Source organism: Castor canadensis, chromosome 1 (genome assembly GCF_047511655.1).
Source record: "Castor canadensis chromosome 1, mCasCan1.hap1v2, whole genome shotgun sequence".
NCBI lineage: Eukaryota > Metazoa > Chordata > Mammalia > Rodentia > Castoridae > Castor > Castor canadensis.
In genome coordinates, this window is record NC_133386.1 from 57,315,715 (window position 1) to 57,336,952 (window position 21,238).

The 21,238-nt window shown below is 33.9% G+C and overlaps 1 protein-coding gene across 4 annotated transcripts in view; it reads left to right on the plus strand.

The window, feature by feature from the left end:
* The window catches only part of Hace1 (HECT domain and ankyrin repeat containing E3 ubiquitin protein ligase 1), a 123,202-nt gene that overhangs the window by 83,153 nt on the left and 18,811 nt on the right, over positions 1-21,238 (plus strand). For all 4 annotated transcript variants that reach the window (XR_012449254.1, XM_020178256.2, XM_074077766.1 and 1 more), the window contains 3 exons: positions 9,358-9,489; positions 16,118-16,216; positions 16,486-16,556. Coding sequence is in view for 3 of the 4 variants with exons in the window: in XM_020178256.2 (XP_020033845.2) it covers positions 9,358-9,489; positions 16,118-16,216; positions 16,486-16,556 (302 nt within the window). In the remaining variant the exon portion in view is untranslated. The remainder of the gene's footprint in view (positions 1-9,357; positions 9,490-16,117; positions 16,217-16,485; positions 16,557-21,238) is intronic.

The window sequence follows — 21,238 nt, forward strand, 5'->3', positions numbered from 1 at the left end:
TGGAACTGGAGTTTGAACTCAGTATTTTGAGTTTATATAATGCTGTTTTAAAATTTTGTATTTGTCAATTCAATGAGGAATTTCAAAATTATTCTAATGGCTGTTGGGATGATTGCAAATGTTAAAGAGAGTGACATGATCAACATTTTTTTTTTTTTTAAGGCAGCATAGAGCCTGAGGAATGGGTTAAAAAGGGCCAATATTGACATTAGGGCAGCTGATAGGAGACTGGGTATTGGTGTAAAGGAGCATGCTGTAGCAGTGAGGATGGAGAAAATGAGGCAGCTTTTAGGCTTTTGAAATGTTGAATTTATAGAACTTGGTAATTAATTGTTTGGGAAGATGAGAAAGAGGAAGCACTAAATTGGACTGCCATTTCTGTGTATTGGGCCCCAAATGACTGGTAATGTTGCCATTCTCCTTTCCATTACCTCACTACCTATTATATTTCCTAGGGATAGTAGTAGCTACACCTTTTTGTATGTTTCATATACTTGCTCTATGTTCTTTGTGATTTTCTCATTTATTGTAATAGCCTTTTAAGTAGTATTTCTCTTTATTCAGTATAGAAATAGCCTTAATATTAAAAACATTTGCTACTTATTAGGTGCTTATAATAAACTAGGAAGTATTTGAAGTGCCTTCTAGATATTAAGTTAACCCTATATGGTATAGGGAAGTGTATAATTAAATAGCTTCCCCTAAAATCACACAATTAATAAGTGGTGGAGCTAGCATTTGAATTCATATACTCTATTAATTTCAAATCTGCTTATAACTGAGATATTGTGTTTCTTTTTGTTTTCTTTCTCTCTCTCCTCTTCTCTTCTCTCTCTCTCTCTTTTTTTTTTTTTTGAGATAATGGTCTCCCTGACCTGGAACTCTATTGTAGCTCAGGTTAGCCTTGAACTCCTGATTCACCTTCCTCTACCTCTCAAGTGGTGGGATTACAGGTGTGTACGACCATGCCTGGGAAGACACTGCATTTGTTTAGAAGCTAAATAATCATCTAAAGGCTCAAAGCTAGAACTGGTGTACTCCGTTTAAACTGAGGTCTGTATTATAGTGTAACTGCTGGGCCTGTCATTTACTAAGGCAGTGCACATGAACAAGGTAGCAAATACTAATTTAGTATGTTTTCCCATTTCATTTTGATATGGTTAAATTTTTATTGCTAGTTTTTTATGATTAAATTTTTATTGCTCATTTCACTTTTTTTAAACATATAAACACATTTGATGAACATTTAAGCACGAAATGCAGATTTGTATACATAGTTTACTGACTTAAATTGGATTCCTTACTTTCATTTTCTTAACAGTATGAGAAACCTTTTTACTATAAAAACTTAAAAGAGACCATGTAAATCTAAGGTTCTCTATATGAGTGCATGCATGTGTTATTTAGGTTGATTTAAATGATTTTTAGCATTTTTATTTCAACAAGAATATACTTTACAGTAAGCACACCTTCTTCGTGGATTTATTTATTACACACAGTTTTAACTAAGTGCAGACAAAAAAAAACTTTAAAATGAGGTAGTTTCAAAGACAAAAATCTTAAATTTCCACTCATTTTGCAGCTCAGTTGATGTGGAGAAATTCTCAGCGTAGTATCATCAATTGTCTTTAAATCATTTGTGATTTGCTGAGTGTTTTCTTGCCCTTAATTTTGTGAAAACATGCCTCCTAAAAAGCAAATGGTGCCCAAAAAAAGCAAGGTAAAAGTGAATGCGCTTAATTCAAGTGATAAAGTGAAAATTTTAGATTTGTGGAAGGTGTCATGTCTTTAGCAGAAGTTGGATAGTGTTATGGGAAAAATGAGTCAAGCATCCACGGCATAATACTAAGCTTTATGAATCCTGAGCATTTGTGGTTTTTCCTCAATAGCAGTCTCCTTGGAACCTATGCCCATGGATACCAATACCTTGCACTTTATTATTATTAAATTTTACTTTGAAAATTACAAGAGCTATAAAATATTAACTTAAAGAAAGATCATTATTTTTAATGACTAAATTTGTTTCAAGGTGTGTTAGTCAGCTTCCCATAATATTGTAATAAATACCTGAGATGGTCAACTTACAAAGCAAAGGTTTACCTTGATTGGTGGTTTTAGAGGTTTCAGTCCCTGGTTGTTGGGCTCATTGCTCTTGGGCCTCTGGCAAGGCAGCATATCACGAAGAGTGTGTGGTGGAGCAAACCGTTCACCTCATGGAGGGGGCTTATACAGAGACAGGAAAAGAAGGGTCAGGATTTCCAATAGACCTGTCAAGGGCATGCCCCAAATGCCTGGGTTACCTCTACTAGGATCAACCTCTTAAAGTTCCTATTGCCTCCCAATAGTGCCAAGCTGGGGACTAAGCCTTTAGCACTTGGGCTTTGGGGACGTTCCAGTTCCAAATATAGCACGAGGAAACTACAGTAGTATGGTTTTTATCAGGCTATCAATCCTTGCAACTGAACTTGTGACCTTAAAAATAAGGCTATACTAATAACAAATTATTGGAAAATGTTACATCAGAAAAACATGCCTCTACTTTTTTCTTTATATTCTTACAAAGAAATTTGAGTTGTCAGTGAAGAAATTTTCAATAGTAACTCTTATATGCGAAAGTAATAATAAGTAGATAGACCAAGTAGGAAGCTTTTATTAACAAGTGGTTTATATAAAGTGGATTGAGTTATGCCAAAATAATGTCATTTAAATCATTAATTACTAAAAAAAAAAAAAAAAAAAAAGAAAAGCAAACAAAAATTCTAAACAGTTTTACAAATGTGGCTAAGTATGTCAGTCTTCTCAGAGAATGAGATGAGCACTTTCATTTTTACCGTTGAAAGTTGTTTGTCATTCAAATAAATAGTTGATTGAGATATCTTTCAATAAGTAGTGAAAAAAGTTTTCATAAAGAAAAATAGCTTCAAAAAATGTGTCAATTTTGAGTATTCCCAATGCACTCTCATAAGACAAAATTTAGGTCAAAGCCTGGAAGAAGTTAAAATTTTAAGGAAGATCTTTGAACTGTGATGTTATTCATTCCACATATTCAAGAGATTAGGATTATTGAAGCAAAGTACTTCTGTAACTAGATGTGTAATTTAACTGGAACACAATGTCTGAGAGTTGAATATCCTTAGTCCTAGTGTATTTGTTTTTCACTTTAAAGTTACTTTTCTCTTATCCCCCTTAGATCAGTTACCAGGCTTAGAGGTTGCATTGAAGAAGTTGCTAAGGTTCTTTTTTGTTCTTGTCTCTATACTCAGGGTTTCTAGGTTATAAACTTTCTGTATATTAATAGGATATTTCATATATTTAATTCTCCAGCTTAATTTCATATCATCTTATATTTTAAACCCTCAAAGAATTGACGGCAAAACTCAGGTAGGACTTTTCTTAGGATATGCCATCTCTCCTAGGATAAGATTCCCTACCCCCCAACTTTGTGTGTATGTGACTGGGGTTTGAATTCAAGACTTTATGCTTGCAAAGCAGGTGTTCTATCACTTGAGCCATGCCTCCAGTCCATTTTTGCTCTGATTATTCTGAAGATGCAGGTCTCACAAACTATCTACTTGGGCTGGCTTCTAATCGTGATCCTCCCAATCTCAGCCTCCCAAGTAGCTAGGATTACAGGTGTGAGCCATCAGCATCCAGTGAATATTATAGTTTGTAGCTTAGCTTTTTTTTTTTTTTTTTGGCAGGACTGAGGTTTGAACTTAGGGATTCAGGTTCGCAAAGCAGGTGCTCTACTGCTTGAGCCACACCTCCAGTCCTCTATCCCCAATTTACATCAACTCTTTTTTTTAGTTTTTTTTAAATTGTAAGTTAATAAGTTATATTTGTGTGTATTTATGGAATACAAAATGATACTATGCTTTATGACTACAATGTAGATTAAGTTAAGCTAATTAACATCACTTCAGATACTTGTCATTTTTTAGTAGTGAGAATATGGCAGTTCTTTTGATGCCTTAGAGCAAAGTAGGATTTTAGACTTTGTTTATATTTAATGTTTGACTGTGCAACTCTTCACTCAAGTGTTTTGTGGACTGCTTGGCAAGTGTACAAGTTCATACAGTTTCCTTAAAGCATGTGTGATGTGGTATACTTACACAAAGTGGGTATGATAGTCATGTGGTGCCTTCACAGATAATGGAATTTCTACACACCACGAAGAGTCGTAATGTTGGTGTGTAATATAGCGGGTGTTCTTAGGAACAGTTACATTGTCAAGAAAATGTTAATTTGTGTTACTCTGAAGATGTACTGTTTAAAGAGATAGGGAAACATTTTAGAAGGAGTTTGATTTAGTTACCTTTCCATTTGTCTGAAAAACTTTTGTCTTACTGAACAACTCAGAAGAGTTTGTAATGGCTGTGGTTTTATTATTAAGTTATTTTACTGCAAAATAACTTACACCAAGATCCATCCACATTTAAATTACTAATTACTAAGAAGATTAGGACACAAAGCTGATTTTTACAAAGCAATATCTAGTAATTATAGTCTGCATTACCAAAATAAGTGTGCAAAATACTATAGGAATAGAAAAAGGTGTGAGGAAAGATTAGAATACTTGTAAGAATTAACTAAAAATAGAATGAGGAAACAGTAGGAATTAATTGATGAAAAAGAATATTGTTTTAATAGATACAAAATGCAATTAAAATAGGTAAAATTTATTTGAGCAATTCACAGATCTTATTTTCATGCTTCATAATTTGTTAAGATCTTGAACAGTGGTTATTTTTTTAAAATTTTTTATTTTTTGGTGCGACTGGTGTTTGAACTCAGAGCCTCACATTTGCTAGGCAGGCACTGTACCACTTGAGCCACTCTGCCATCCCTTTTTTGTGTTGAGTACTTTTTCTGTTATTGTTGTACTAGGGGTACATTGTGACGTTTAAAAAAGTTCTTACAGTTATCATAGTTGAGTTCTCCCCCTCCATCATTCTCCTTTATCTCTCCTCCCTCCATTCCTGAAATAGTTTCAACAGGTTTCATTTTTTCATTTACATACATGTGTATGTAATATTTCCACTATATTCACCCTCCTTATAACCCTTCCTCCTCCCTGAACCAACTCCCCAGACAGGACTTGTTTTGCCTTCCTGTTCTCTGTTTTTGGGAAAAAAAAAAAAAAGACATTTTTATTTGTTTAAGATAGCTATACAGGTTTTTTCATTATGGCATTTCCATGTATATAATATGTATTATAACCTGAATTGGTTTATTGCCTCTATTTTTCTACTTTCTACCTTAGTCCCCTTCTTATGGTGATTTCAACAGGTTTAAAAATTCTATATTCATTCTTGTATAGGAAGTTCATCAACCATATTCACCTTAACTTCCTTCTTTTACCATTCCTCTCGAATGTGACCTCCCTTTTGTGTGACCTGTTTTTCATAATATCTCTTGTATTTGTATTGGGCTTTATTCCACATATGAGAGAAAACATGCGGCCTTTGACTTTCTGAACCTAAGATGATGATCTCCAGTTCTGTCCATTTATCTGCAAATGACAAAATTTCATTCTTTATGGCTGAATAAAATTTCATTGTATATAAATACCACACTTTTTTAATCCATTCATCAGTACTGGGCATCTTGGCTGTTTCCATAGTTTAGCTATTGTGAATAATGTTGCAGTAAACATGCTTTTATTATAACCTGACTTACATTCCTTTGGGTATGTCCATAGGAATGGTATTGCTTGATCATATGGCAGTTCTATTCTTAGTTTTTGAGGACCCTCTATAATGTTTTCCATAATGGTAGAACTAATTTACATTTCCACCAACAGTGTATGAGGGTTCCTTTTTCCCCACATCCTCTCCAACATTTGTTGTTTGTGTTCTTGATGAGAGCCATTCTAACAGGAGTGAGGTAGAATCTTAGTGTGGTTTTGACTTGCATTTCCTTTATGGCCAGGGATGTCGAGCATTTCCTTATTTTTATTTTTCTTTATTCATATATTCATATGTGCATACATTGTTTTCTCTAATTTTGTTGAAGAGAAGACATAAACAATAATAAGAAAGACAAAGCATTTTTGCTAGTTGGGATAAGGATAGCTATACAGAGAGATTCCTAGCATTGCTTCCTTGCACAAGTGTATTACAACCCAAATTGATTCATCTCTTCACTACTTCCCAGTCACCTTCCCATATTGACCTCTGTTTCTTTAAGGTTACTGCATTACTGAGCATTTCTTCATGTGGTTTTTTGTCATTGTTGTTGCCAATTTGGACAAAAGCTCTATCTAGATCATTTGCCCATTTCTTCATTGGGTCATTGATTTTTTGGGAGTTTAGTTTTTTGAGCTTCCTGTGTGTTCTAGTTATTAATCCCTTGTCAGATTATATAGCTGGCAAAAATTTTCTCCCATTCTGTGGGCTGCCTCTTCATTCTGGTGACTATTTCTTTTATTGTGCAGAAGCTCTGTGTTGAGTATTTTTGAGATAGGGTGTCTTGAACTATTTGTCCTGGCTGGCTTTGAACAGTGTTCCTCTTGATCTGCTTCCTGAGTAGTTAGGATTGCAGGCATGAGCCACTGGTTCCTGGCTTGAAATAATTATTGACTAGTATTTTAAAATCATAAAATCAAAACCTCTCAGGAGAAAGTCATTCTTGTTTAGGGAAGAGAGGATTTCAAATAGCACCTTAAACATTTAAGTGTATAGTTAATGAATGAGGCAGAAAATTTTTAATACATGCAGTGTACAATTTTAGTTAGAGCATACATAAACTAAAAGATAATCATGTGCTTGTGCTGAAATCACTGCTGCCATCATGCAAACATGTTATATATTATTTCTTGGGTTGAACCTGGAAACTTAGTGTATGTTATTTTTTGGTACATCTTGGGGAGCAGATTAAAGCCTATGAGAACTGGCACAAGCAAGGCGAGATGCAGTTTCTTGCTTTTACCCATAGGCCGAGATAGGCACAGCCCTCGGCGGTGAAACAGGGAAGGGCAGAACAGTTGCGTCTCCTAAATTGTGTTCAGAGAAGCAAGGACACAGGTTTTTCCTGTTGCAAGGTTATGCCCCTCCTGTGGCTTCACCCTGTTTGCTGCTGTAAAAGACCCCTAAAGGAGGAAGAGGGGCTTTTTGGCTTTTGCCTTTTGCAGCTTTACTTTGGGCTTTGGACTTTCTGCTTGGCTTCTGGCTTTTTTTCTTTGGGGGACTTTTTGCCTTTGAATATTGGGAAGAAGCTTTTACTTTGGGCCTTTTGGTGTGGGAAGCTTTTGGAAGGGAAAAGAATTATTGAAGTGAAAAACTGCTGAAGGGAAAAGAATTGTTGAAGGGAAAATGCTAACGGGAAAAGGGAAAAATTGCTGAAGGGAAAAGAATTGTTGAAAGGAAAATGTTAAAGGAAAGATGCTAAAGAGGGGTGATAGAAAGTTTGCACTGAGAACTTTAACATAGGCTTCAGAAAGCAAAGCTGAGAAAGAACTTCATACATAGGTCTTAGGAAATCTAAAAGCTAAAGAAAAGCCAAAGAGAACATGGACAGTGCACAGTGCAAGTCTAAGGACCGAGACCTTAAGAGTTACATATATACAGTTTTTAGGCATGGCTGCTGGTTTGCAAGTTTGAGCACTGAGGCTTTAAGAGAGCTAAAGGGAGAATGCTAAAGAAAAGGTGCAAGCCTGAGGGCAAAAGACTTTAAGAGCAGTTAAGGTAAAGATAAACTAACAGCAAACATGGGACAGTGGGAGCCTAAGGAAAGAGGTTTTAAGCAAGGTTTTAAAGAACTACAAGGAATAAAGCCTTAAAGAATCAAGATAGAGAAGAGAAGCGATGAGGATTGTGTGTCTCTAGCGGAGCTTACAAAACACCTGACCCCAACTTTCTGTCTGTCTGTTAGTCCTATGTCTCTTCAAAATCTCCAGTTGCCACCAGTTAAGCCCAGTTAGGTCCAGTAATAACCGAGGAGTGAGAGAGAAAACCTTGCTCATCAAAGGAGGGAGTGTGAGAAACAGCGCCCCCTTCAGTACATATTTGTGTTTCCCTCTTTATAATAACTACCTGAATATAATTGATAAAACTGATTAATTCCTATGTGTGGAGAAAACCTTTTTGGTAGTGGAAAGTGGAATTCAGCAGTGGGGGTAGATTGAGCAGCAGCTTTCTTTGCTCTCACTGGTATAAGGAGCCACCTATTTAGGGTTTGGAGAGAACTATGAGGAATCCACTAGGACACTTCTGTAGCTCTAAGATGTATGGAGAACTACTTGCTGGCTCAGTGCCTTTTTTAAACAAAGCATTAGATTAGTGCCAGAGAAATAAAGGAAGGGGAGTAAAATGGAAACCCTCTGTGTACAATCTATTCATGGTTGGTGAGAACTGTATTTAACATATAGAGAATATTGCTTTTAACCATGAAGTTTGACTTTGAAGTAATTAAAAATTACACAATGATATCTAATAGAGTTTATACTTACAGAGATATGTTAGCTCATTCTGGTCTGTGCCAAAATACATTTCTTTAGTACTTGCTAAATTTTAAGTGATACTATTTTCTATGATGAAAATGTGTTTTAAAACGAAATGTGTAAAATAGCTTGTCTTAACTCAGATTTGAGTTGGCTATGCTAAAATTTGCAATCTATGAAGTTCAAAGAATGTGTTAAGTGAATTTGATGAACGTATGCATTCATTTTATCACGGATGTTGAAAACTTACAAAGTAATAGCTACTTTTTCCTAAGCTGGGGATATATACTGATAAATAAAACAAAGCCCCTGCCTGCAGAGAAATTATATTCTTATGACACATTTCAGTCAGAAAGACCTGGAAGTATAAAGATGTTGAGGCCTTAATGAAGCTTGTGTTTGGGAAATAGATGCCAAGGAAAAACTGAGACTTGATTAAGCAAGTTAGGGGAAGAGTGAAGGGAGGGAAGGGAAGAGTGAAGCAAAGGAGAGGCCAGATTATTTAGGGCTTTAAAGACTAGGAAAGGTGTTTGGATTTTACTCAAGTGTGGTGGGAAGTCATTGTAGGGTTTTGAGCAAAAATAGAAATAGGGAGTAGGTATTACAGTAATCCAGTTGAGAGATAATGAATTGGAATGGTGTGCTAGAGTGGAGGTAGTAAGAGTCTGATTGAGAGTAGTTTTGAAAGGAGATCTGACAGCACCCAGTGATACAGTATGTGAGAGAAGTCATGGGTAATATATTGATTGATAGGATTTAGCTTGGCAAATGATGGTTTACTAGTTTGCTGAGATGTGTGAATATTGGTGCCAAATTAATCTTAAACCTTTCCTTTTAAATGAGAAATGATTGTGTCAACATTATCTTAAATATATGAAAATAAAAAAGAAATCATTACAAAAACTTCTTTTTTATAGGCGGAGTATGTCCAGCTTGTTACTGAACTTCGAATGACAAGAGCCATTCAGCCTCAGATCAATGCATTTTTACAGGGCTTTCATATGTTCATTCCACCCTCCCTTATACAACTTTTTGACGAGTATGAATTGGTAAGGAAAAGCATGGATTTTGTTGTCGGTTTTTTACAAGAGCACAAAACTCCAGTTGATGTAATTCAAAAAATAATTTTGGAGTACTATAATGAATAGAATAAGATATAAAATAATTTTGGAGTACTATCATGAATAAAATAAGGTATAGTCAGGTGTTAATGGTTTAGTATTTATGTTTAGAGATTTGCTATAATATTTCTGGTTGTACTTCTCTTAGGCTTAATAACCACATGAACAGTTCCTTAATGTGAATTGAGTGAGGTGGTAATAAACAAAAATGGGATACATTTCTAGCGTCTTCTATGTGGGAAATGTTGAAGAGTAGTCTTCCCGTAAGCAATATTCTACTTTATTTCTGAATTTTTTATTTGTCTACATGAAAAAGGGAAGCTGATTGTAACTACTGCGCAATGTAATTAAGAGAGTTCTTTCTTGTTGTATTTATATAGTATTCTCCAGTTTCTTATTTTGCCATGTATAAATCAAACCTATGTTGAGCCTGTACTCTTTGCTCAAGTCCCTAATGAATTGGGATTAAACTCAGGATTTGCTAGGCAGGCATTCTACCACTTGAACCACACTGCTCCCCCTAGCCCTTTTGTTTCTATTTTGTTTCTGAGATGGATTCTTTAATTTGATCCTCCTGCCTCCTGCATGTTCCACCACTCCTAGCCCTGACAAATGTTTTGTGTTGTTCCTTCCACTTGCCTACCTTTTTTTTTTTTTTTTTCTGGTGGGACTGGTGTTTGATTCAGGACTTCCTGTTTGCAAAGCTGTTGCTGGAAAAGCAGGCACTATGTTGCTTGAGCCATACCTCCAGTCCATTTGCTCTGGTTATTTTGGAGATGGGGTCTTGTGAACTATTTGCCCAGGCTGGCATGAAACTGAGATCCTCCCCATATCAGCTACCATGCAGCTAGGATTATGACGCCCAACTCATTTATCTACTCTTTCCTGTGTGATTTAACAGGATTTCTGATTTTATATGATTTATGTCTGTTTTGTCTGTTTTTCTCCATTTCCTTTTTTTGTTAATAAATTATTTTCAAACCTGTTGAATTATCCAAATCTTTAATAAAACACGGTATTTTAAATAGAGGATTGCTGCCTTTTTATTTAAAAAATTATAATTAGAATAGTAAATTCTAAATGGAAAAGCACAGTTGGGTTTTTATTATATCTCATTAAATTAGTTTTACCTTGTACCTTTTCATTTTACCGAATGAATAGAACACTGATGTACACTTCCAGTTTTACGTGCCATTATTTTCAGTTTGTCATTCATAGTGCATCTTAGTATAGGAATGCTAATTAATTTTGAAGTTCATTGTGACTTAGTTTTATTAAATGTAAGTTTTGAGTTTTTTGCTTTGTTTTTAACTTTAAGATTTTTGTCTTCATTTGTCATAGATTCATTTAGTTTTTATGTAATTATAAAAGTTATTACTTGTTAGCATTTAAAAATGTAGTACTTATTAGCTATCATTGGACATGACTGAAATCTGACCTTTCTTATACTGGTACTTTAGTTAGATTAGCCTTGTGAAATTCAAGACAGTTATGTTATTTTCTGAATTTGTGTATATCTAAAAAACAAATAGCAACAACAAAAATAATTGACAAAAATTGATAATTTGCTGATAATAAGTTAATGAAAGTTTTTATTGAATTATATATATGTAATATATCTGGACATATTTTTATAATAAGTGTATAGCTTGATGAGTTTCTTTTTTTGGAGGGATGGTACTGGGGTTTGAATTCAGGGCTTTGTTCTTACTAGGCAGGCGCTCAACCGTCTGAGCCATGTCTCCAGCCCTTTTTGCTCTGGTTATTGTGGAGATGGGATCTTGCTTTTGGCTCAGGCTGACCTGAATTGTGATTCTCCTATTTTACACTCTTTGCTGTCACTGGATGACAGGCATGTGCCACCATGTCCAGCTTTTTTCTGTTGAGAGGGGGTTCACAAACTTTGCTGTCTGGACTGGCCTATAACTGTAATCCTCCTAATCTCAGCCTCTTGAGTAGCTTGAGATGACAGATACATGTCACTGTACCAAGTTTAGCTTGACAAGTTTTAAAGAAACTGAACGCATCTGTGAAAATAGCACACAGATTAAGAAGCAGAAACCCCAGCACCCAAGATGTTCATTGCATGTCTCCTTCCAGTCACTATCCCCCCTTTTTAGGTATAATCATTCTCCTAAATGTATATAAGTAAAAAAGGCTCAATTTTTTGTTTTTGAGAATCATACATACTATTGCATGCAGTTATAATTTGTTAATTTTCATTGTTGTATGGTATTTTACTATGTGGTTTCCTTGGTTTTTCTATTCTTGAACATTTAGTTGGTTCTTTTCAGTTCCAGACTATTTTCAAGTAGTGTTACCAAAAGCATTCTAGTGTGCCTTTATGAGAACATATGTATACGTTCTGTAGTATGAACGTACATTTTGGAGTAGAATTGCCAGCATTTAGCATGTGCATGAATTCTACTTTAGTATATAACTAGCAAATAGTCAGTGACAGTGTATATTCCTACCATCAGTATTAGAGTTCTGAGTTTTCCACATCCTCAACCAGTATTTGATATTTTCTTTCTCATTTTTGCCATTCTGGTGGATCAGCTGTTTTTCCTCAGGATATTAATTGGCATTTCCCTGATGACTAATGCAGTTGAGCACCTTTCTTATTCATTGGTCATTTGTGTATCTGTTTTTGAAGTGTCTAAGTAATTTGTCTATTTTCTATTGTCTTTTTTTGCTACTGATTTGTAAGTTTTTTTATATGGGTCTTTAATCAGATATATGTATTGTGAATGTCTATTGTGATGTCTTTCAGGAAAAAAACCTTTTAATACAGTTCAGTTTATCATTTAAAAAGTAATTGAACTTTGTGTCCCATCTAATTTTTTTTTTTTTTTTTACCATACTGGGGTTTGAACTTAGGGCCTCATGCTTATGAGGCAGGCACTCTACCACTTGAGCCACTCTGCCAGCTATATCCTGTTTAAGATACTGTTTCTTATTGGAATAAGAAAGGTCATAAAGGTGTTTTTCTGCCCTTTCCTCTAAGGGATTTTTATTCCATTATCTTTCACATTTAGGTCTGCTAAAGTTTTTTTTCTGGTATTGGGGCTTGAATTCAGGATCTACACCTTGAGCCACTCCACCAGCCCTTTTTTCTGATGGGTTTTTTTGAGCTCCATCTCTCGAACTATTTGCCTAGGCTGGCTTTGAATCGCAATCGTCCTGATCTCTTGACTCCTGAGTAGTTACGATTACAGGCTTGAGCCACTGGCACACCGATTCTTACATTGGAAGTTAAACCAGGTTTCTTAATTTGTCTTGGACTCTGGTTTTTAGTTGAGCTAATGCAGATGATGGGATTATTTGGGATTAGCAACATTGTAGGCAGTGCTCTGATTTATGCAGTGATAATAATATTGACAGTTATTAAGCACTTAATATTTGCCACGTGCTTTATATATTAACTTTAAAAATCTTTTTACAAACTTCTAAGGTAAGTGTTACTAGCCCCATTTCACAGATGAGAAAACTAAAAAGAAGGTTTGGAACTTGCTAGTGATTACAGAGTATGTGTTAGATGCAAGCTATTAACTCATGCGCTCTGACTACAGAGCCCACTCTGTCCATCATTATCACCAAACTGATTCTTGGTTGCATTAGTAATAAATGCTTTTATAACTTTTGTATCTTTTCCTAGGCTATATAGGGCTGTACTACACTGAGCAAGGTACCATTTTACAATTTTGTGCAAACATCTATGTTAGGTTTGTACTTCAGTTAAAGAATTTAGGTTAGATTCTAGAGTTAGCGAAGAGAAGGTATCTAGTAGCTCCAGCGGGGTATTTGTCCATTGTGGATAAAGGACAAACCCAAGTCAAGAGGTGATTATCAGGTTAAAAAATAATGATAACAGTGTGTCATTAGTACATCTATGATACTGTTGAGTTGAAGGGTTCCGTCCAAATGTCTTAGGGATTGTCCTTCTCTGTTGTGCTGCAGAGAATTTATCCATGATGGTGCCAGAATATAAAAATGCTAAGTCATAGAAATACTAGTAGCAGCTCTGAGCATTTGTGTGACTCATGTTCTGACTATTAGTATAGGTTACATAAAGATTATATCCATTTCCAACAGACAATTACTTTGTTATTTTTTAAAAAAAAATAATAATTTTGATTGTTTCATTATATTAAAAAATAAGTATACTATTGATTGGGTCTTACAATATTTTTTTATGTGGGGTAGTAAAGATCTTTTTTCCTCATTTCAAAAATCATAACAAATACAATATTCATAAAATACTTTTAAGTTTTTTTGAGAGAAAATAGTTTCATTTTTAATTCATAATTATTAACAATGAAAGCATACTTTATTATTAAAAGCTTTTCTTTAGCTATCTAGAAGGGGAAAGGATTAAACTCACAAATTGTAAGAAGTACATAAAATTCCCTACTGTCTTTTGGTAGATCTGTATAATGGTCCTATCAGGGAACAGAATTTTTTCAGGTGATTCAAATAAGGAAACTTTAACAAAGGGGTGATAAAAAGGTGTTTATACTGAATAAAGAAGTTCTGATGGGGCATCTAGACACTGGTAACAGTGGAAAACCTTTATCATGGCTAGGACTGAAGAGACTGGTGGAAAAATTATTGTGAAAGTATATAATACCATGGCAAAGAGGATTAAAACAAACTCTATACTAGCAGTTCTAAGACATTTTTGGTCTTGGGACCCCCACTTATAACAAGTGTTCTTGCTTATGTGGGCTGCATCAGTGGATATTTATTGTATTTGAAATTAAATCAGAAATCTAAAGTATTTTATTAACACATTCATTATGTATTAATATAAATAACATTTTTAAAATGAAAACTTGTTCTCAGAACAAAACAAAATAGAAAAGTGACATTATTTATTATGTTTGTAATTTTATAATGTCTGGCTAAATAGAAGACAACTGGATTTTCATATCTGCTTCTGCATATCAGTCATGCTATGTTGTTTGGTTGAAATATGAGGAAAAATCAAATTTCACAGAAATAACTTGGAAAAGGAAGAACCTTGCAGACCCATTGAATAGATTTGAAATCCACAGGAGTTCTAAGACATTGACTTACATTAATTTTCTTCGTAGCATACTCTATACTTGTCAGGTATTTGTTTTTCCTTTATTGTTGTGCTAGGTGGGGTACATTGTGGCATTTACATTTACAGAGGTTCTTACAATGTATCAAATATATCATACTTGAATTCACCTCCTAGTTATTTGCTAATAGTTGCTGTAGGAGACAGGACTTTGAACCACATTATATGTATGTTCCTATACAAAACCATGCTGCTCTAACTTACTGTGTAAGTGTAGACAGTCATTGCCTCACTCATTGTGTAAGCATACCTAACCGTAAAACATGGACTGATTCAGAGACACAGACAAGCTCTTTTCACATCTCTTTTTCCCTGGGAAAACTTAATGATAAATACTTTGCCATTCTTAATTTCATATTTAATTATATGATTGAGATTTTTTTGTAGTGTTTGATGAATTTCCTGGAAAAAAACTAATCAAAAGTCATTAGGAGCCAGGCACAGTGGCTCACTCCTGTAGTCCTTGTTACTTGGGAGGCAGAGATTGAGAGGATCTGGTTTGAGGCCCACCCCAGGCAAAAAGTTCACAAGACCCCCATCTCAACCATTAAAAGCTAGGTGTCATGGTAACACCTGTCATCCCAGCTGCATGGGAAACATAAACAGGAGAATTGTGGTTCAGGCCTGCCTGAGACCCTCTTTGAAAAATAACTAAGCAAAAAGGATTGGGGATGTGGCTCAAATAGTAGAATTCCTGCCTAGCAAGTACAAGGCCTTGAGTTCAAACCCCAGTACTGCCACTAGATAAATAAATTAAAAAATAAAATCATTAGCTGGGGATGTAACTGAAGTTGAGTGCTTGCTTAGCATACATGAGACCCCTAGGTTTCTCCTTAGCACTGCAAAAAAAAAAAAGTCATCAAAAAAGTTGCATTTTCTTATCATGTTAGGAAAAGTTGGTTTTGAAAGATCTGAATTATTCCAGAATGAAATTTCCAAAAGGATAAGTATTTTTTTTAAGTAAACAGACAAAAATAGTAACTATTATATTACCTTTTTATTCTTAGTGGTAAGGGTTTCTTGATGAACTTTCCATTTCTTTAATCCAGATTTTACTCACATCTTTGTTGTCACCTTTATGTTGAGCATATGATCGCCATAGAATTTAACATATTTGCATAATCATAAAATTTAAAAAACTAATGCTTATAAAATTATTGTACATATAAACATGTTTCATATGCTTATATGTAAAGATATGTTACTATCTCTTTATGTTCTAATTAAATTGAATCAATGTGGAAGCATTTCCATATCTCACAATATTTGAAATTTTTAGTATTGAGGATTCTTTGCCATGTCGTACTTGTTATTGACACCATGCAGAAAACTGCCACAAAAATAAATCAGTTTGATATAGAATTAGTTTCTAATTAAGAAAAATTTACTATTTAAATGTAACTTTTTTTCCCAAAGAAGCTTAATGAAATATTTTTCTCTTTCCTGAAGGAGCTACTGCTTTCTGGCATGCCAGAAATTGATGTGAACGATTGGATAAAAAATACAGAATACACAAGTGGCTATGAAAGAGAAGATCCAGTTATTCAGGTAAAATCTCTCCAGAGCTTAGAATGAAGTTAAGTTTGCCATTTAATTTTGTAAGCTCTTCAGCACTATCTAATGAAAACCTACATTAATTAACAAAAAAATTTTCCATAAATTCTTCTTGTGGGAATATTGCACATGAAAGCATTGTATGAAATCACTTTTGATAAATGGATTTCATAGAACCAATATACTTTATGGATATTGCATACTTCTCTGGTGTTAGTCTACATTTAATTTGAAATGCAAACTAAGATTTTTGTTGTTGTTAGTGGTTCTGGGAAGTTGTGGAAGACATTACTCAGGAGGAGAGAGTTCTTCTCTTGCAGTTTGTTACTGGCAGGTAAGAAGTGTTTTTATAATAAAATAGAAATAATTTAATGTACTTGTTTCTAGTGGCTTAGAAAATAATCACAGAGAATAACAAAAATGAGGTGGTATTATTCTGAATTTTTTGGTATCTTACCTCTCCATATTCTAGGTATTAAACAAAGATTCATTTAGGTGTTTAAGATACGTTTATGGTAGTGCTGGAGAAATGTTTAGCATTTGAAAAAGAAAAAATTCCCAGCTGGGGCTATCAGTATATTTTATAATTTGGTAATCTTTTCTTCTGCAGTAGGTGAATGATAGTATCCAAACTTTTATGTTTGTATGTTGTTGGTTTGGTTTAGTAGTAAAGATATTCAGTTTTCCTTGGATAACACACAGACACAAACACATGCACGCACACACACACTTACGCCTACATAGCATTCTTCTCCAGTTCTTATCAAAGTGTTAAGATTTGTTGCCTAAAAAAGGAATTTGTGATATATTTCATTGAACATTCATTTAAAACCTATTAAATATGATTAATTACAAAACTAGATGACTTAAACCTTCTATATTTCTGAAAGATGTAATAAAATTCTGATTTTTATTTTTTGTAACTTTGCATTTCATCTCTTTCCTTTTTATGAAAATGTAGTTCAATTTTTCCATTATTAATGTACATTGTTCTTCTAAAAGTTAAGAGACAGAAAAATTATACCACTCCCTTACCAGCAATAAGTATAAACAGCTTTATATATTTTCTTCTCTGTATTTTTTTCTGCATATTTAAAAAACTATGTGTAACTATAAAATATGTAATTTTTTTAAAGACCATTATTTTCTTATTTTAAAAGTGGTATATAATTGTGAAAATAAAATGAAAATTCCATTAAGTGATCTCACTATTCAGAGATAATGACAAGTAACATTTTGTTTTATTTTCTTAGTCTTCTAACTATATAAATAGAAAATAGTTGTAGTCATAGTGGAAATTTAGTTTTAATGAATAAATAAAACATTCATAGGTTGTAGACTAAAGTTCTGAAAAAAAGCCCTGTTAGGTTTGTTTCTTGCCTCTGAGTGCCAAGAAGTATTCAGAGATTGAAGTAATTTAATAAGAGGAATTAATAATTCTATTTTCTATATAGGAAGGAAGATTAGACAATTAAGAAAAACACTTCTAATTTCAATCCCTAAAGATAACCACTGTTAACATTTCTGTTATTTTAGTATTATTCCCATATATATAAATATATTTTTTAAGTTGCTTCTATTTTATAACTTTTTGAATTTACCAATTTATCATTAAAAATTGTTTCATTTATAGATCTGTCATTTCTAAATGGCTTGCTTATTTTTCCATTCATTGATCTCCTACATTTAGTTTATCCTTTTGTTAAATTTCCTGTTCATGAATAATAATGTATAAGTAAATAATTTTAATGCTTGTATCCTTTTGTGGGCAATTTGATTATTCATATAGCATAATATATTAGATGGAAAGTGTTTGGATGTGAGAGAATGTTTGGTCAGGGATATAGCTCAGTGGCAGAGCACTTTTCTAGCATGCACAAAGCCTTGGTTTCAATCCCCAGTACCATGTCAAAAGAAAAATTGATTTTTATATCTTGGTACATATGGTTCTTTACTTTTATGAAAGCTGTTAATATTGACATAAGCGGTGAATGAGGGTACTTAATTCCTTAAATCCTTTTTTGGCTGAGCTGAGTATTTGAACCTCCTTTTTAAATCAACACAATGTGTGACCATTCTTATGTGTACAATTTTTCATATATTATGGATTGCCTGCCCTTTATTTTTTGCCCATTATTCTACAGTCAGTTTTAAAAATTCAGTTTTAACTGTTCTTTATGTATTAGCAATCTTAATTCTGCAAATACTTTTGCTATCATTTGTCTTTTAATTTTGTTAACAAATAGTTTCCACATAATTTAAATTTTATAATATGAAAATCCTAAATTGCTGTATTACCAAGTTATTCAGTACTTTCCTTTATGTTTTTTATAAGTCTCTACTGTTAAGATTATATATGTAGATGTATTTATGTATCCTTTTTCTGTTAACCTTTTTGGTTTCAGTTTTTACATTCCAGTTTTTAAGCCACCTAGATATGCTTTTGGTTTAGGTTTGAGATAGGGCTCTTTTAATATTTTTCTAAATAGTTTATGCCTCAATACTGTGTAGTGAATTATATTTTCCTTGTGATTTGTTTGGTATTAATCTTTTAAGATACAAAAGTTCCTTAGAACTATTTAATTGCTGCTCTGATAGAGTAAAAAACTTGGTTTATTAGTACACATGCCCCTCCCATTTAAGTAGCAATGCTGAGAACTGCACTGCTTATTATTTAAGTGGTTATAAAGTGTGGTGAATCCCATTTGAACTGAGGTGAAGTATATGGCTAAAGAGTAGGAGTCATGGAAGCTGAGGGGAAACAAGTAGCTATTTGGGAGGCTGAGATCATGAGGAATGATGTTTGAGGCTAGACTGGGCAAATAGCTCGTGATGGGACTCCCCCGTCCCAATCTCCAGAATCAAGTGTCAAGTGAACTGGAGGCATGGTTGAAGTGGTAAGAGTGCCTGCTTTGCAAACATGAAGCCCTGAGTTCAAACTCAAGCCCTACAAAGAAAAGTAATTTAAAAACTTTTATCATGGTGACACTACTATTTCTTGAATATATAAGACTCATCTTAAATGTCTCAGTATTATGTTTTGTTATTCCTCAACAATAATGACAATCAAGCCGGGTCCTGGTGACTCATACCTGTAATCTTAGCTACTTGGGAGGCAGAGATCAGGAGGAGCATGGTTCAAAGCCAGCCCAGGCAAATAGTTCATGAGGCCCTGTCTTGAAAATACCCAACACAAAACATGAGTGGCTCAAGTGGTACAGTGCTTGCCTAGCAAGCGTGAGGCCCTGACTTCAAACTCCAGTACTTAAAAAAAAAAAAAAAAAGAATAATGAAAATCAAATTTGGTGATTTCTTTGTGTATAAAATTGGTCCTTGATAACCATAGGATCTATGTCCATGAACTCAACCCACCATAGATAGAAAATATTCAGGAAAAAAAACTCTGTCTATGCCAAAATGCATAGGCTTTTTCCTTATCATTATTTCCTAAGTAATACAATATAACAACTATTTGCTTTGCATTTACATTTTACTAGATATTATAAGTAATCTAGAAATGATTTAAAGCATATGTGAGGATGTATGAGAATACTACATCATTATCTATAAGGAGCTTGAGCATTCACAGATTTTGATATTTTTGGGGTGGGGGAGAGTTATCCTGAAACCAATCCTCCATGGTTATTGAGGGAAAATATGTCATTTTTATTTCAGTTTCACAATATGTAATTCAGGTGTCACAATATTCAACTGAAGAACATTTAATTTATTTTTATAATATATGCTTATAACATGATGAATCATGATCTTAGCATAAAATAGCTGATATTATATAAATATGGGGCCCAGCCATAAATCATGGTATAGAAAAAGAGTAGTAAGGTTTCAGGGATGGTTCATGAATATTGGCTTATAATTTCAATCTTAGATTGATCATCCTGATACTGAAGTACTGTGCTGTAATTTGTATAAGGTCCACTGTCAAAGTTTATTTTCTTATCTTGTCCTGGTAACAGAGATATATTTATTTTTGAATTTTAAAAAATTGTATACAATATTCAGAACATTGTAATATTTTTATTCCTTGTCATTTTTGGTCACCTTGTTAATTTTAAGGCAAAAGTTAATAATATACAGAGTTAGTATCATTTAAAAAAAAAACAGGTATATGCAGGTCTTTTAAAACATACTCTCTTGCCCTAAGTAAGAATTGTTCATGCATTTGTTTTATTAGCAAGATTCAGGAATTCTTTCATTATTCACTTTTAGTAATCTAAAACAAACTTAGAAATTTTATCAATAAAGCATTTAACAGCATCCAAACTACTTTCTAGCTAGAAAAGAAAACTGCTGTTTTTAGGAATTCTTTTACATTGAATTAAAGCTTTTTTCCTTGTGGATGAATAATACCAGTGATTTTTTTTTCTTTTTTTATTATATTCATATGTGCATACAATGTTTGGGTCATTTCTCCCCCCTTCTCCCCGCTCTCTCCCTTCCCTCCCTAACCCCTCACTACCAGCAGAAACTATTTTGCCCTTATCTCTAGTTTTGTTGAAGAGAGAGTATAAGCAATAATAGGAAGGACCAAGGGTTTTTGCTAGTTGAGATAAGGATAGCTATACAGGGAGTTGACTCCCATTGCTTTCCTGTACATGTGTGTTACCTTCTAAGTTAATTCTTCTCAAACTAACCTTTTCTCTAGTTCCTGGTCCCCTTCTCCTATTGGCCTCAGTCGCTTTAAAGTATCTGCTTTAGTTTCTCTGTGTTGAGGGCAACAAATGCTGTCTAGTTTTTTGGGTGTTTTACCTATCCTCATACCTTCCTTGTGTGTTCTCGCTTTATCATGTGATCAAAGTCCAATCTCCTTGTTGTGTTTGTCCTTGATCTAATGTCCACATATGAGGGAGAACATATGATGTTTGGTCTTTTGGGCCAGGCTAACCTCACTCAGAATGATGTTCTCCAATTCCATCCATTTACCAGTGAATGATAACATTTCGTTCTTCTTCATGGCTGCATAGAATTCCATTGTGTATAAATACCACATTTTCT